This window comes from Pimephales promelas, chromosome 24, assembly GCF_988280905.1.
Source record: "Pimephales promelas chromosome 24, fPimPro1.hap1.1, whole genome shotgun sequence".
NCBI classification, from domain to species: Eukaryota; Metazoa; Chordata; class Actinopteri; order Cypriniformes; family Leuciscidae; genus Pimephales; species Pimephales promelas.
Genome location: NC_142792.1, coordinates 5,875,418 through 5,892,116, shown reverse-complemented (window position 1 = coordinate 5,892,116; position 16,699 = coordinate 5,875,418). Strand labels below are relative to the sequence as shown.

At 38.1% G+C, this 16,699-nt stretch overlaps 2 protein-coding genes across 2 annotated transcripts in view; both read right to left on the bottom strand.

The window, feature by feature from the left end:
• Positions 1–1,525, bottom strand: part of ahcyl2b (adenosylhomocysteinase like 2b) — a 31,705-nt gene extending 30,180 nt beyond the window's left edge. The window contains exon 1 of the mRNA XM_039667713.2: positions 1,109–1,525. Coding sequence (XP_039523647.2) covers positions 1,109–1,510 — 402 coding nt within the window. The 5' untranslated portion in view covers positions 1,511–1,525. The remainder of the gene's footprint in view (positions 1–1,108) is intronic.
• A 266-nt stretch (positions 1,526–1,791) lies between these two features.
• On the bottom strand, positions 1,792–7,333 carry tmem209 (transmembrane protein 209). The gene is made up of 15 exons (XM_039667734.2): positions 7,256–7,333; positions 6,763–6,932; positions 6,614–6,672; positions 6,320–6,451; positions 5,753–5,973; positions 5,456–5,654; positions 5,197–5,372; positions 5,013–5,084; positions 4,057–4,153; positions 3,842–3,967; positions 3,601–3,698; positions 3,361–3,475; positions 2,784–2,881; positions 2,624–2,697; positions 1,792–2,485 (listed from the first exon to the last, which is right to left on the bottom strand). Exons 2-15 carry the CDS (start codon positions 6,897–6,899, stop codon positions 2,431–2,433), a joined length of 1,659 nt encoding a protein of 552 aa, XP_039523668.1. The 5' UTR covers positions 6,900–6,932; positions 7,256–7,333; the 3' UTR covers positions 1,792–2,430.
• Positions 7,334–16,699: the final 9,366 nt, after the last annotated feature.

Below are 16,699 nucleotides of genomic sequence, written 5' to 3'. Positions count from 1 at the left end.
CAAGGAACGGCCAAGGCAGATAAGAGTAAAATCTAAGAGAACCGGCGAACACATACCCACATTCCCACTGACACATAATAGAAGACTGACATTTCTGAAGTTATAATATCACACTATCCAATTAAAGAGAACCAAAAGTAGCCCATGTTTGAAGAGAGACAAAGTCTGACATTGCTTTTGAACTGGGAACAGAAATTGCATTTCTTTATTTCAGAAAGTCAAATGGCAGATTGGCATGATGCCATGTCAATGAGGACACATGGGAAAAGCAACCTAATCATAATAGAAAACTCAAACATCGACCATTTTAATGGCCTTGCTCCAGTATTCTTAACTTCAACAAATGCCACAAAACTGACTTGCATACACTCAAACAATACCTTTCTCCTCTTTGAAAGTGAAAAGCAAACTAGATATTTATGTTTACATGCCAAACATCGACAGAGAAAGCACTGAGTAATGTAGCATAAGACAACAGTTTTTAATTATAACCAACAGCAAAATCAATTCATAGCTAATCACAACATACAAGATAAATACCCCACAGTGATTTTATTAATAGGAAATAACCATATCACTAGTATACTTTAATAAAGAAACTTGGGTAACACGTCAAAATCACTCATAACAAACATCATTACATTAAATATGGCTTCTATCAAACAATACCTTTAAAGCGCAACAAAAAATGAAATGGCTACATTCCTGCTGAGACTTATCTAACGTTAAAACATTACCCAATGTTTGCGACTGACCTAATTTTTAAAGTTATTATAAAAGTGTTGTACACCGTATGTTTGGGACCTGAATGTTTTGCCCCGGATAAAACGCATGCAGCGCCACGACACACGCACTGCGGGTCTTTCAATCATTAGAAACAATCACTCACGCGCTCAAAATCAACGTGATCAGATCAAAAACCAACGGAAAGTACTCAGTAGATCTGTCAATGAGCATCCTCTGACAGCTATGAGGTAAAATTGATGTGAATTTACAGCTGTTACCTTGCTAGTTTAGGTCCGATAGGCCAGAATTATAGCCGCACAACGACACACGGCAGCGGATGAACGGTACAAAACGAGCTCCATAACAGTTCACGTTAACTTACCTTTTTCATTCGCGGTGCCTCGGCCACGGTGCCGTCGCAGTTGACAAACGCATCGCCACCGTTCTGTTGCTGGTCCGGCCGCTTCATCGCGGACGCCTGCGGCATCTTCACGGGGTTCGGAGCGGCGGTCACCGGGCTCGGATCCCCCGTCGTGGCCGCTGCTGCTGGTGACGAAGTTGAGTTATTTTCACTCTTCTTCTCCTCTGCCTTGGGTGTCAGTGGAGATATGGTGGGGAGAGAGTCTTTACCGGCCACGTCTTTTAATTCGACCTCGGCCATTTTCACTGCCACAGCCTGGACTGACATCGCTGCGAACCGCACGGTGCTTCTTTTTCCAATACAGAGAGAAGCGACACACGAACGGATACGCACGGTGGGATGACGCTCGGCGCTAAGCATCATGGGACATGAAGTTCACGTTACCATAGCGTCTACTACGCATAACGTTGCGCATGGTTAATAATAATGCACGAACTACAGTAATAATGATTTTTTTCCAGGAGATTGACTTCTTAACTTAAACTTTGTAACAGAAATCTTTCAAAAACGACATTATATAATCATCTTATAATAAAATATATATTAGTATTATACTTCTAAGACTTATTATACCTATTTACCATTAAAAGGATCACTACCATCCAGTGGTAAACCAAAGGAATAGAGTTCAAGGCTACACAGAGTGATAAATAAAAAAACATTGCTGGGCATTTATTAAATTGAAAACCAAAGACAAAATTGGAAGCTCATTTCATTTCAAGTTTCACTTCACGATAGAAAAAACAAACATAACCACTTGTTGCTCATGTAATTTGGCACTAAAGATCAGGATCACCTATCCACCAAGCTCTTCTGTACATTGTCAAAGTAATCGTGAGGAGAAATAAGAAAAGCCCTTCATTGAGAGCAAGATATTAAACATCATTACACCAAAAGTAAATTTGTCTTATGATTGTATGGTTGTAACAGGTGTTTACTCATACAGAAAAGAAAGGGTGAAGAAAAACTACCAGTAACTACTTTTTAAAAATCATAACTCCTGCAGTGGCCAACCACTCTGACTAGCCTGGAAGAATTTACATTCATGTAGAACTACATTGTCTTTCCAGTGGAACAAGGGTCTGTTTTGACTCTCAGCGTCAAAGTTTAAAACATTTTCTTCAGCTAAAACGACTTTCTGTGCTTAATCTATATTTGCATCAAGTTTGCAAGTACAATGCATCACAAAAACATTCAACATCACAAGAATGTAAAGGTTAAAAAAGTCTATCACATCTCAAGGCTTGTGCAGTGTTTTGCTCCAAGCGGCAAACATGACCATCTCATTCCCCAAAGATCCAGAGTACATTCACTCCTGATAGACCGAGATTCACTCTCCTGAAAAAAAAAGGGTGGAAAAGGTTTCATCTATTTCACACTTCAATGCAACTACATAATCAAAATAAGAACAACTTCTAGGCATAAAATTCCTTAAAACCAAGCAGATCACACATAACATGATGGATCTAAACTCACCCCAGCATGCCAGACTCCTTGGTTTTGATAATGTAGAGGAACATGAGGATGGTGTGAAACAAGTTATTTCTGCCCTGTGAGAGAGGGGGGGAAGAAAGCATAAGTCACAAGAACAGAAGAGTTCCTTCACTGTGAATATGGTTGGAGAGTATCAACTCACCTTGGGTAAGCTGTAGACGTGTCCCTGGTAGACGAGCTGAAAATGAGGAGGGTTTGTGCTACTTTGATGGATGCAGAACAGGTTCTCATTGGACACGTCTGTTAGAAATGCACACATAAAAATGTCACATTTTACATTGTCACAGCACCTCTTCCCAGTCTGTCAGTACAGCTAGGTTTAGTTTCTGTCTCTGTGAAGCCCTCCTTCTGAAAAGTGCAATGTGCTCTGATTGGTATTGTGATTGAGTATGTTTGGGAAATGTCCCACATCTTACCATAACTGCAAGTTTCAACTCCCTACTAACTTAACCAGGCCTTGCACCTTTTTTGTGTATGCCTTGGGCAGGAATTATTTAATATATAATATGTAATATATTGTGAATATAATATTGTAATAGTATTAGTTCAGGGAGTTCAATGCACACTGATATAGAGAAGAACTCCCTTTGGAGGGACATTGTGCTTTGGAACTTGGAGAACTTTTCATGTTCAAAAAGCAACATTACACACTAAAGCTAGTTGAACAAGTATAATAAAACACTTATTCTTTAAAAATGCAGCACATTGTCTGAATATACCTGGTTTATCTGGTGTCTGTACAAAATGCTGGGACGTAAAGGTTTTTCCGTCAGGATACTTAGGATGTGGCGGGAGCCGTGAGTCCAGGTATGTACACAGCACATGCATCAGGATCTGATGAGCACAGAAGTGTTTGTGTAAAGTGTATTTGTATCATTACAAATATTATTGATCTCCTCTAAACTGTAATAAATTGGTAATGCAACAATGAAATGCTGCAATTGTTTGGAAGAACACACAGCAGAGTCTGTCGGAAGGTCTGTGTCCCATTTGCGGTTTTTCAGATCTCCTCCTCCGTTCCAGCGGAAAGAGCTCATGCAGCCACTGTGGGCTAGTTCTGCAAGACAAGAGCAGTGATACACAGATGAACACACAGGGGCATCATCCCCGTTCATGATATTGGACTACGTCAAGTCGAAATATTTAGAATATTTATTTAAGCTCAATTGATAATATCAGTGAATTGTGTATTCAGCTCACCCTTGATTCTCTCCACAAGATACTCCTGGTTTGGTGTGACGTCCAGATACTGTACGATGGCATTGAGGGTGGGAATTGCAGAGGCTTTGACCACGGCGGCCTGTTTGAGACTGCTGATACTGGCCTCTTCATGAAACAAGGAAAACAGAAGTGAGACATAATGAAGTAAGCTCAGACTTTTACAATTCAACATCTTTGGAAGAAAAGATGATTACCTCCGATCTGTAGCTCAGGGCAGCCTATCCTCCTGAGCTGACTGTTGACGGAGTCCATCTCTCGGACCAGATGAACTAGAATGGTGTCATTTATCCACTGCAATAAGTCAACAGAGAAAAAGAGGATGGAAATTTTGGACAATTGATGGTGGACGATTGCTGGATTTTTTTTGACAATTTAGGATGGATGTAAATTTTAGACAATTTATGATGGACGGATGTAAATTTTGGACAATTTATGATGGACGGATGGAAAGTTTGGACAATTTAGGATGAACAGATGGATGGAAATTTGGACAATTTAGGATGGAAATAGTTACACTATATGGATGGACGCAAATGTTGGACAATTTATGATGGACAAATGGATGTAAATTTGGACAATTTATGATGTACAGTTTTATGAAAATTTTGGACAATTTAGGATGGACGGATTGATGGATTTTTTTTACAATTAAGGATGGATGTACATTTTAGACAATTTATGATGAATAGATGGAAATTTTGGACAATTTATGATGGAAGGATGGAAAGTTTGGACAATTTATGATGAATAGTTGGAAATTTTGGACAATTTCTGATGGACGGATGGAAAGTTTGGACAATTTAGGATGATCGGATGGATGGAAATTTGGACAATTTATGATGGACGGATAGATGAAAATTTGGAACAATTTAGGATGGAAATAGTTACACTATATGGATGGATGTAAATTTTGGACAATTTCTGATGGACAAATGGATGTAAATGTGGACAATTTATGATGGACAGATTAATGAAAATTTTGGACAATTTAGGATGGACTGACAAATGGAAATTTTGGGCAATCAGAATGGAAAGATGGAAATTTTAGACAATTTAGGATGAATGGAAACTTTTGGATGGATAGATAGATGAATGACAATTTAGGATGGATGGATGGAAATTTTTCAAAATTTAGGATGGACGGACTCACATTTCTCAGCTTAGCAGTCCAGCTGTCAATATTATCCGTCACCACACGACTTGTTGTGATTCTTGCCCAGACCTGTAATAAATCCTCTTTACTTTAAAACACTAAAGATTTTTTTTTGACATGAATATAAACAAAAGCCTTAAACAAAGATGCTTTGAAATTTTACTATTACTTTCATCCTCACCTCTTCAGCAGCTTGTTTGGAGCCCAGCTCTGTCTCGTCTTTATTGGCAGATGGTGCCTGTGAACGGCAGGCCGGCTGGTATTGAAACTTCCTCAGGCTCTGTGCGTAATCCCCCACTGAACGACTGTAGTTCCAAAACGATGGACTGTGTCTTGGAGATGTTGACTCTGGACTTCCTAAATAAAAAATATTGCAATGCCGAAGTCTTAAAACAGCTACAGTTTGATTCAACACCTTTATGTGCATCCAGGCCTCTTACCCAATTGACTGCGGTGGCTTTTCTCCTCCTCCGTACGCAAAAACTTCTCCAAAGTCTTTAGGTCATCGATGTAGTCCTCCTTACCCCCGGGTGAATTAAAGACGGATGGGGATGTGCGGTAACGAGCACGGAGACTGGTGCTTTCTGCCGGCCCGAGGTTGCTTGGGTAAGGAGAAGAACTCGGACTATAATTCAGCACCTACAGATATAAAAAGTAGAAAGGGAAATGCAGTGGGTGCATGAACAGAATAAAATATTGACAACACAATTTTAAAGAAGCATTTCATAATACTCAACCTTGCCAAATGCCATGGAGGGTGAAAAGGGTCCTCCTGCTGAAGAAGGGCTGCTCAGAGGTGGACTGAACCCAGAGACACAGCTGGGGGAAAACTTGGGGCTGGTGCTTGAGGGTCGAGCAGGACTGAAGCTGAGTACATTCTGTCCCTGCAGGGGCGATGACTGGACTGATACAGGGGCTTCTTTTTTCTCTTGTTTCTGAGGTGGAGAGGCTTGAATCCCTATTAAAATCATTGTTATTATGCATTTGAACGTTGTATTTCTTCCTTGAATTATACTGTTATATATTGAAAAATATTTGCAACTTTGATTTATTATATTCATCCCATTATTTGTAATGTCCATGTGCTCTAATAGTCTGTAAGCCGTTTCACTCAGTCACATGTGTCACGATAGGAAAGAAATGACTATTGCAACTTCCGTTCCATCTCAACTTTAAATCAATTCATTATAGACATATGCAAGAATTAACTATATCTGTTGTCTTTGCATTGATATGAGAAATAAGAATTATGCATGATTTTTTTTTTACCTAAAACACGTTCTTACAGCTTCCAAATAACTCACCTGAGCCCCGGAGTCCAAGAAGTTGATGCTGTTCTGGACTAACGGCGATCATGGTTGGGGCCATAGTGTACTTGAAATACTTCCAAAAGTCAAAAAGCGCATTGAGACTGAACACGGAAGCCAAGGCAAGTTCTGTTCAAGAAAACCATAGTTAGATTAAATGAAATATACTAAATGATGGTCCATCACATGAGGATGATCATATTTAGGTGTCTGTGGCATCTAAAGGGTTGAAAAATCGTGTACTAGATCACTGACACCCTTTGAGATAGATATTATTATATACTTACTTACCAATATACCAGATGGGCCAGTAAGTTATGTTGTAGTATCTGCTAAGAAGCTTTCCAGACCTAAAAGATAAGGTGACTTGGTTACATGTGGTTCAGAAGACGTATCAGATTAGGGGCTATATCTCTTAACATGTATGACTATGAACTCACATCTCTGTATAGATCATCCCAGCCAGAGACATATTTAGCACAGCCCATGCCAGGACAACCTGCCGTGCCTGTTCCTCCCTCCTAAGCTTTATGGTCTTGTCGATGAGGGAGATCATGCCTTCCTTTGATGGGGTCATATCTGCACTAGATCCTCTTCTACACCATAAGTTCTTGAAATAATACAGAAAATATAAACAGGCTTTAACAAAAGGAACATAATGAATATCTAGGCATCTGAACGACTGAAGACTGCAGTGTTTTGTGACTTAAGGCAAATAAAACTATACAATTGAGAATGTGACACCATGGTCCATGTTAACGAGTTGTAATGGTGAGTTACATTATGAGCATTAAGCAATGAATGTGCACTTGTAAAATACTTCCCTAGCATACTCTACACTGGAGAACTCAGGCGACAATAAACAAAACACGAAAGAATATATAGGTTTCATGGGTAAACTGCAAACTCTGTTTAAATGTGTCTGATACATACTTCCTCTCAATCAGTCCTGCACATAGGTCCTGCATGAACGCGGTAAAGTAGAAAGAGTGAAAACAGCAGCAAATAAATTATTTTTGAATAACATTTCAAAATAAAAGTCTCTTAACGTGAGAAAATGGACTCAAGACTGTTGCAGCTCCAAACCAGACAGAAACCAGTTTGTAAATTCCAGGATTCCAGGTAAACCAGATATTCTCAGAATGGTTTGAATATATTATCTTTAATATATTATCTACATGAGGATTTTCTTAAATTATTATTTATTTAGTCAGAAAGGAGCAATTGATTTTCTTCATATAAATTATAAAAAAAAATCATATGCTGTTCTAAATAATAAAAATGTATTCATATCTATTTTAAATATTTACAATATTATATTTAGAAGTTAAAAGCATAGTTCACCCAAAATGAAAATTTTGTCATCATTTTACTCACCCTCGTGTTCTTCCCGTATGAGTTTTTTTTTTCTTCTGTTGAACACAAAATAAGATACTTTAAATTATGTTAGTAATCAGACAATTGACTGAACCCATTGACTTCCATGGTATTTTTTTTCAACTATGGAAGTTAATGGGTGCTGTCAACTGTCTGATTAACAACATTTAAAATATCTTATTTTGTGTTCAACAGAAAAAAAATAAACTGTGAGTACCGGTAAGTAAAAAAAAAAAAAAAAAAAAAAAGTGAGTACCGGTAAGTAAAAACACATTTTTGGATGAACTATTCCTTTAAAAGCAAATCTGGCTGATAAATTATGCAACAAAGTCCCTGCAAATCCGGGTTTAAACACCAGAGGTCAGCAAGACACTGTGAAAACCATTATGCCCTTATGAAAATAGGTACAACTTTCAGTCTTGCTTCACAGATTTGATAAAGATGGAGACCATTAGGCTTTACCTGGAGTAAAGGAGAGCTGACATCTCTGATTTTATCATTTGTAAAAATCTAAAAAACTTTTTCCATTCTAAAGAAACTTTTATGCAAAGGAAAGGTTCTATGGATATTAAAGCTCTGGATCCATAGATGCCAATAAAAAACAGTTTGTTACAGCACATGTGAGTGTGTGTGTGTGTGTGTGTGTGTGTGTGTGTGTGTGTGATGACATCATACGCGTCTGAGTTATTGCCTCTGTAATTGGCCAGTTTCCTTCATCATCAGCGTGGAACACACAAGTGGAGCCAGACACATGCTCATAGGGATTTTCCAGAAAGACGAGGGGCCCAGTTTCAGGGATGCTTAGGAGCTAGGGCTGAAAACGACTGTAAATGTCACAAATGAATGAAGGGCCTCAACCCAAAATGCAATCTGATCCAGTGCGCCCCTGGGCAGAGCCGTTTGATCTGCTTCACATTCCACATCCAATAGCCAAGACAACAAACGTTACACCATCTCTATGTTCTGACATTATCAGAACCATTTTCACATTATGTTAAGAGCTGCTTTGTTTTGTGTGTGTGTGTGTGTGTGTGTGTGTGTGTGTGTGTGTGCGTTTTGAAGGTCTTGCTGTCGCTTCCTGACATGATGATCCAATGCATCCAAATGCTAATTTCTCAACAGAAGTGCTTTTAGAATTGCCTTTTTAAGTTAATATATTGTACACCCTTAAGATATTTGGCATGATAATCTGGAGCCTATCAAGGGACGTCTTTTGCAAACTATAATGTTTTCCCTGATGGATCACTGAGGTCTAAACTATGTTTTAATGATCATTTGTCTTTATAGAGCTGTCACCAGTGTTATTTTAGCTTTTATTTTCTTTCTGTTTGGTAAGGGTTAGTATAAGTTGACAGTATAAGTTGCTAAGTCGAATATCTGTTGGGGAGCATCAGAATAAATTGTTAGCTGCATTAAGCAGGCAGTATGATAATACTCTAATGACTGCTATAGGCATGTAGTTGCAAAGTTGATACGTTTTCTAACTATAATAACCATGGCTGGCTGCATCACTGCCTAATTGAAAGGCATCTGTGTGCTTTTTTCCTCAAGATTAGTCTTGCATGCCAACACTGTGATGAATCCAGTCAGCAGAGCTCAGAGAACTATTGCTTCCATGACTTGTGCCAAAAGAGTCGTGTGTAACACAGAGCCGTTAATGTTTCACGTTGATTTGACTGCAGCACTGTCCTGAATCAATGTGCAATCGCAGCACACCACATTACCTCACTGTAGCAACATTTGCCAGTCTTTATCGGCATCTGTTGGTTTGTTTAGCAGATGGACACTGTATTGGCCAGTGATGTCATTCAGTTTACCATGGGAAAGAGCAGAATAAGCTTTGCAAATTTGCTAGTAAATTCTAAAAACTCTTGTTTTTTGCTACTAACTTGCCCTTTAACCATATCCCAGAATTCCATGCAGGGCATCCTGGCTGTGAAACTGATGATGTGGTGAATGCAATTCCATTGTGGAATATGCAGTCAAAATTAGATTCTAATCTAAATGAGAGCATACCATTAACCCTTATCGTACGGAAAATTGTCTGACTGACAAATTCTGAATGGGACTGAATACGCTGACATGTCTAAAATATAATGCAAACATGCATATTGTGTTGTTAACCCAAATATCTGTGGCAGGTTTGTGAGCTAAATAATGAACTGATTCACACAGTTCTTTAATATGCTGAATCATCATTGCTCAAACTTAATTCATATAACGAGGCATTAATATAACCCGTGGAAATGATTTCTAATAAGCAAGTCAGTTTTGCCTGTTAATAAGTGTTGGGAGTAACGAATTACAAGTAACGTTTAATGTGTAATCAGATTATGTTCATTATTATGTAATGAGGAGCCTAACTAATTACTTTTAAATTTAAATATTACACATTTTTTAGGTAATGCATATTACTTTCAGTTATAGTCAAAACTACTGAAATAAACGTATATCTCTTCTTCATAACAATTATAATAAAACACATTAACCTCAACTTAAAAAAAAAGAGTTGTACAGAAAATTGTTTTAATAACTTGGGATCCAAATGCAGTATAAAGTTTATAGACAAAATAACAGAAATAAATCCAGTCAAGATAAACTGAAAACTTTTTATGTGTTTAACCAGTCATTTACATACAAATGACGTTTTGGAGAACTTTTGAAAAAAAAATTCAAATACGTTTTCAAAAAAAATAAAAAAATAACGTTCTCATATCCGTGTCAACAACAAAAACGCGAATTTGTAAAAATGGTGACGTCATGCGGATTAAGTGTTCAGGTACGTTTCTTTACAAACTGGCATCATCTCTTTAGAAAGTGATGAATATATCTGTTGAGGAAGCAATTACATATATGGAACTTGTATATCCGGAACCGGCTGGAGAATTTGATCCCAGGGGAGGTCACCACAGTCCTGGGAAGAGCCGTCCCAAGATCAGGGAAATCTCTCTTCTTTGCTATTCTTCCCTCTCCCTCTCATATACAGTATGAGTAGGTCAGTGCAGGCCAGTTTTCACATACATACAAGTAACAATTGAAGAGCATCTCTGCTGCTCCTCGCCGAATCAGTCGCTGCTGGGAAGGGTCAAGAACCTCCTCTGGCTTGACCCTGCGGAGAAGGTCAAAAGAGATTTTCCAAGGGGCATCAGTTATTATTAGACTATCCGTGAAGATAAACTCAAGCAATCTATGTGGGAATTAATTATTTGAGGAAACAGTCATTCTCATCAGTTCTCCATTTATGCTGATTTTCTTCAGTGGTGCTGTAATATGAATATGTTGTGGAGGAATAACACATAGGCTACAGAATAACTCAAAGCTCTATGCCAAAAAAACTGCAGTATTTTTTCACTGAATCATGGGAAAATCAGATCTGCCCATGCTGGAATGGGAATTCTATTCTTGGAGAGTAGGATGGGCACTGTGGAACCCAATGTGAACATCTGTTTTTGAAGTGACACTTTTGGATGTTTTTGCTGGTTATGGCGCACACTCAGAGACCTTGTTCCAGACCGGTTATTATAGTTAACTGAAGGACAAGATTTTTTGTTTTCATATATTATGTTTGGCTTGATACAAAGCCAAAATACTGATCTACAAATTAAGCTTCTTTTTCTTCTTCTGATGAGACAAAATTGAGTCATCGGTTTTAAACCACCAAACTCGGGTCAGATCTTCAAACTGGTCTGACTCGAGTTGATAGCTTATACTTTTTCTAATGGATTGGACTTAAGGTTTTAAACGATCAAAAACACGAAGAATCCCATGGACTTTAATCAGAGGGGTCAACACTTTTGTTTTGTCCTAAAACTAGAAGCATGCAAAATCATGAGAGTAATGTGCTAATTTGTGCTAGCAATGTGGTAAAACAGCAACGTGTTAAAACATACAATGTGTTAAAACATGCTAGCAACATATTAACAATTGGTAAGACATGTTAGTAACATAATTCATGCTAGCAACACAATAAAAAAAGCTTGCAACATGTTAATTCATGCTAGCAATGTGGTTAAACATGCTACAAACATGTTAGAAAAAGGCAAAATAATGCTAAAACTTGTTAGCAACATGATAATATGCTAGAAACCTTATACAACATGCAGAAAAGGCTTTGTCAAGCCAACATAAAAGTTGGTCCCAACAAACTTTCTAGTTTGTTTTAACTTGGACCTGGATTAGTGCATACGTGTCATTTTTTTAATCTTCACAACGGAAAAACATGAATGCTCCGGCCAATTACATTTAAAGATCAATCCCCTGTGAAGTTCATATGCGGGCAAAGGACATGGTCATCAACTCCTCATCTTGATCTCGGTCTTGTAATGCCATTTCCTGCAGATAACGCTGGAATGTTTAAATAGAATGAGAACTTATGTAATCATCTTGACAAAACCCAATACATAGATATGAATTGGAATGTTAGCAGGTAATAAATAAACAAAAGGTGATTGCGAGTGTTCTCAATCTATAAGAAAGACAAAAGAAAAAGAAAAGAAAAAAGACCCCAAACATATATTTTTGTATACTGTATATAAATGTACTATTGTAAATATTTTGAACTTTATTAAATATGTTTGAATGAGGAATGTTTTAATTGTTCTGTGTTTTGTGTTGTTTCTTTGTACAACAAAAATGAATAGAAATAATTGTCCAAAAAGTTGATCTAAAGAACCCTTTCCCACTAAATTCCCTTTTGTGTAATGGAAAGTTTCTATGGACTCTAAAGGTTCTTCATATAACCATCAACGCCAATAAAAAGCCTTTATTTGTAACAGTGTATACAGTCAGTGTCAATGTGGAGATGTTCAAAACTAACACCGTCTTCTTCCTTATTTGGATGAAACAGCACATAAGTCAGAATTCGCTCCGCTATGCCTTCATGTAAAATGCTCTCTTGAATCCGGGAGTGGTGACAGGCCTCTTGGTTTGTGGCTGCATGCCGTCAGCAAAGTCCAAGGATTCTGCAGTAGAATTCAATAAAGCAATAAGCCAATCAGGAGAATTAAAGCTAAAGCTCTTGCGGGCTCACAGAGGGCCCTTTATGTAGAGGAAAGCCTTTATGTGAGGACCTCCTCTCCATCACACACAGCGCTGGGCTGAGACACATACACTACCCTCTGTGTCAACCTCTGCTGTTTAGCATTGATTGACCATGATATCTGTGACTAATCAGAGGTTTGCTTTGATCTGCGCACAGTTTAGAAAACAACTTCTTGGTTTTTGAATGTCAGTCTCTTCCTGGTCATTTCCTTTTTGTCCTTCAGTCAAGTGCTGTTTATTGTGAGACTAAATTCCAAAGTAGTGTTGAAAACCAATCAGCTTGCTTGTTACAATGGGACCACACCCACAAAGAAGTCTGTGACTAATCAAATCTTTCCAGCTGTACTGTATCCTTCATGTTCCAGACACAAGTGGGGCCTCTGCTTAGAAAGTGAACTTTACATGAGTGCAAACCAGACACTCTAGTTTAGTTCGTTTTAAATTGGTTTGGTCCGGATGGAGATTCAATGCTTATTATGTTGTCTAAAAGACATAATGGCCCAGTTGCAAATGCAATGCAAGGCTTATTGAGCCAGGATTAGGCCTTAGTTCAATGATGTACCTTAGAAGAAAACATTACTGGTGTGCATCTTGAGACAAAAGAAAAGCACTGACATATTTTAAGATATGTGACATGTCAGTGCAAGTATACTTTCAGTTAAGACAACCCATCATGCATTTTAGTCTGGGATTAGGCTTAAGCCAAACTGTTAAACTACACATCTAGTTCGCATTGTTTCCTCATAACACGTGTGAGTTTCTTCCTCAGTTTGGAGATTCAGGATGTGATCTCATTCTCCAGAAATCCAGGCTAAGTGACTCTTTGCTTATGACTGAAGGCAGGCTTCCCTTTATACTGTACTGTATGGTCACCCCACCCTTTTGTCTCTCTCTAAACCAATAGAGGCGCGTAATGTCCATAAAGATGGACTAAATATTGCTTTCATTGTTCACCAACAAAACAAATGATTTTATTCATACAGGTTACAATATTTAGATTCACATTTAATTCAATATCACATTTAGAACAAACATCTATAAAATGTATTTATTTTATGGTTATATTTTTATTTTGCCAATCAAAATTTTGTTAAATAAAAGATACCCAGGAAATAAAAACAATGTTTTGCAAACGTTCCCATTAAGTTATTTTTTTTGTTTTGCTTTTTTTTTTAAATGTTTTTTTCTTAGTTACGGAAAACATTTTATTCTGCAAAAATGATTGGATTGTTACTTTTGAATGTACTGGAATGAGTACGCCTAGTAACATATAAAAAAAACATTAGACAAACGTCCAACTAAAACGTTTCGATGTATAAATAACAGTCTAACCTATTTGAATCAGTGTATTTAAACGAATCGGGTTGAGTGAATGATTCAGTGATTCAATGACTCACTCACTCATAACCACTGTCAGTCACCGGTCTCGAACGTGATTGAGCATTTGAAAGAATCGGTTGAATAAAATAAAAATAAAGAATACTTACAGTTGCATAAAAATGCATTCAATCCATGCTTTGCACAGCTACATGTCATGTCATGTTTGAGATATTCTTATAGGAAGCCTGGTCTACACCTGAATGAAGGGTGAGTTTTATGTAAAAGATTAATAACTTAACCTGATACACAATAATTTATGCAATTTTATATGTTTTTTATGTTTTTTATTTTATAAGTTTCATCCGTGCATTGTTCAACTGGTCGAGGTTGATATGATTAAGTAATAAGAAACACTTAGAGAGAAATGAGTTATTACACTGTTGAAGATGTAATGCAATAGTAGCTAGTAATTAAATTTTTTTAACGAATTTACCAACTGCTGATGCAATAAGACGATAATAAAGTAAGATCTACATTACATCTAACCTGTTTCAGACAAGAGACAAACAGTCTGTCTCTCTCTGTGGTCTACTGGCAGAACCGGCATGCAGCAGGAATCTTTGGATCAAGGTAATTTCATGCTTCTACACATTTTCCCAGGCAGCAGAGCATTCCTTTACCTTTGTGCCATTGTAAAGTGTGATGTGGGTTGACATGTTGTCATAAGACACAGACATACGTGAACGAACACACACACACACACACACACACACACTCAATTTTAACAAACACTTATACAAAAAACGGTTCAATACAAGGAGAAATGTCTTAAATGATGGCTAATACTTTGATGTTTATGGGGTTTTTGTTTATTTGAGATAAAATATGTTTACGAGCTGTTTAATTCATAAAAAAATTGTAATCAAAACGAATCAATTAAAACTAAATCCAGTAAACGATCCCATGCCCAAGAGTGACAGTTTAATCTTTTAACTGAACAAATTTTTTCTCCCTCATTAGATCTGCATTTGTTGAGACAGGTTTCTTATCGAATCTAAACTCACACTGTTGTGGTTTAAAGCATTTTCCAAAAAAATCTGATACTCTGATACTGTCATGGTGTGGGTTCTGTCATGATTCCTGTCTGTGTTCTCCTTTTTGGTAACTAGTCTCCCCAGGTTTTTTTAGATTGGTGGACTTGATGGACTGAGGCTCGGGCCAATCTCATAAGTGTCCATGCAAGCCTCCCCAGGACTCAAAACGTAACCCAAAATGTGACTGAGGGTATGTGAAACACATTTCTCTGGCTTGACAAAAATTTGATGATCAGCCAGTCACTGCAGTCACAGTACCACATGGATGGGGAATAAGTCAGAACATGTACACAGAGTGTATTTTATTCAGAGTGTTTACAACAATGAACTTATTAATAATCATGTCCTTAAAAGTCTCATTCATGAAGGACTGGAATACTGCAGGTGCATCAGAAAGCCCAAAAGGCATGACCAGATACTCATAATGGCCTGTGTTGGTGATGAAGGCAGTCTTCCATTCGCCCCCCTCACGAACACGAATGAGAATGTTAGCACTGCGCTAGTCTAACTTGGTGAATATTGCATGGGCTCTTAAGCTGAGAGATCGCTTCCACTGAGAGTGCAGGGCAAAATATAGAGAACACTGAAGCAAAGACCCGGGGTGCTGTCGAACTTCTCAGGAAGTGAAAGACAGGGATTTCCAGCCATAGAAACAGGCATTTGAGGGCTTGAGGGAATGGGAGGAGCGGGTGCAGTAGTACTGGTTGAAGTCGCCGCTGAAGTGGCTGACTGTTGGAGAAGATGGCCTAAAACCTCATCTATGACAACCGATAAACGGGCAAGCTGTAGGTAAGCTGTGCTCACTTAACATTGGTGCCTGAGATGTCAGTGGAACGTGCACCCGAGGATCTGCTGGATGCAATTTTGGTGAAGTCTTCTGTAATGATGAAGTTTCAGGAATCTCATGTGGATCCATGTGCAGTGTTTAATGAAACAGCAGGCAGAAAACAGTATAGGAATACAGGGTCAGTTAACAGGGTTAGGCAGGTAGTCCAGACAAGGCAAACAAATCCAAAAAATAAAGCAAATGGAAAAACCACAAGAGAGTCCAAGTATACACAGAGAAATCCGATACAAAGTAAAATGCTCAGAGTTGTGTCCAAAAGGAAGAACAAGACTTCACAAGGCAAGTGTGTGGGCTATTTATAGCCAGACCAATGAACGTGATGGAGTTCAGGTGTGTTTGTGACCCGGAAGTCAGTACTCAGGTGGCGGCTCCCTCCTGTGGTGCACTGGTGGTATTACAGAGGGAGGTCCCGGTTTGACACATCACCTGTCACAGACTGTTATGATCAAATAATTAATGAATACATGTTGGTTTGTGGGTTGGCAGCTTATCATTTAACTGTGGTTTCATCTCTCAGAGCTGTAACACATGGTCAATTTGTCAGTAATTTCTCACCCACCAACATCTGCTGTATGGTGAAAGACAGACATACAGGTGCAGGGAAGTTATTTATCTGGGTGACCAGACATTTCAGCATGTTTTTATAGCACAAGCTAAAATTTTGCCAATTTAAGCTCTTTTCTTTTCTAAATGGCTATT

Bases quoted from the DNA above. Each gene is read 5' to 3' on its own strand.
- tmem209 (XM_039667734.2), bottom strand. From the start codon at position 6,899: ATGACCCCATCAAAGGAAGGCATGATCTCCCTCATCGACAAGACCATA. The intron at 5,085-5,196 runs GTGAGGATGAAA...GATTTATTACAG, and splicing joins CCAAACAAGCTGCTGAAGAG to GTCTGGGCAAGAATCACAAC. The intron at 4,154-5,012 runs GTGAGTCCGTCC...GACTTATTGCAG, and splicing joins GGACTGCTAAGCTGAGAAAT to TGGATAAATGACACCATTCT.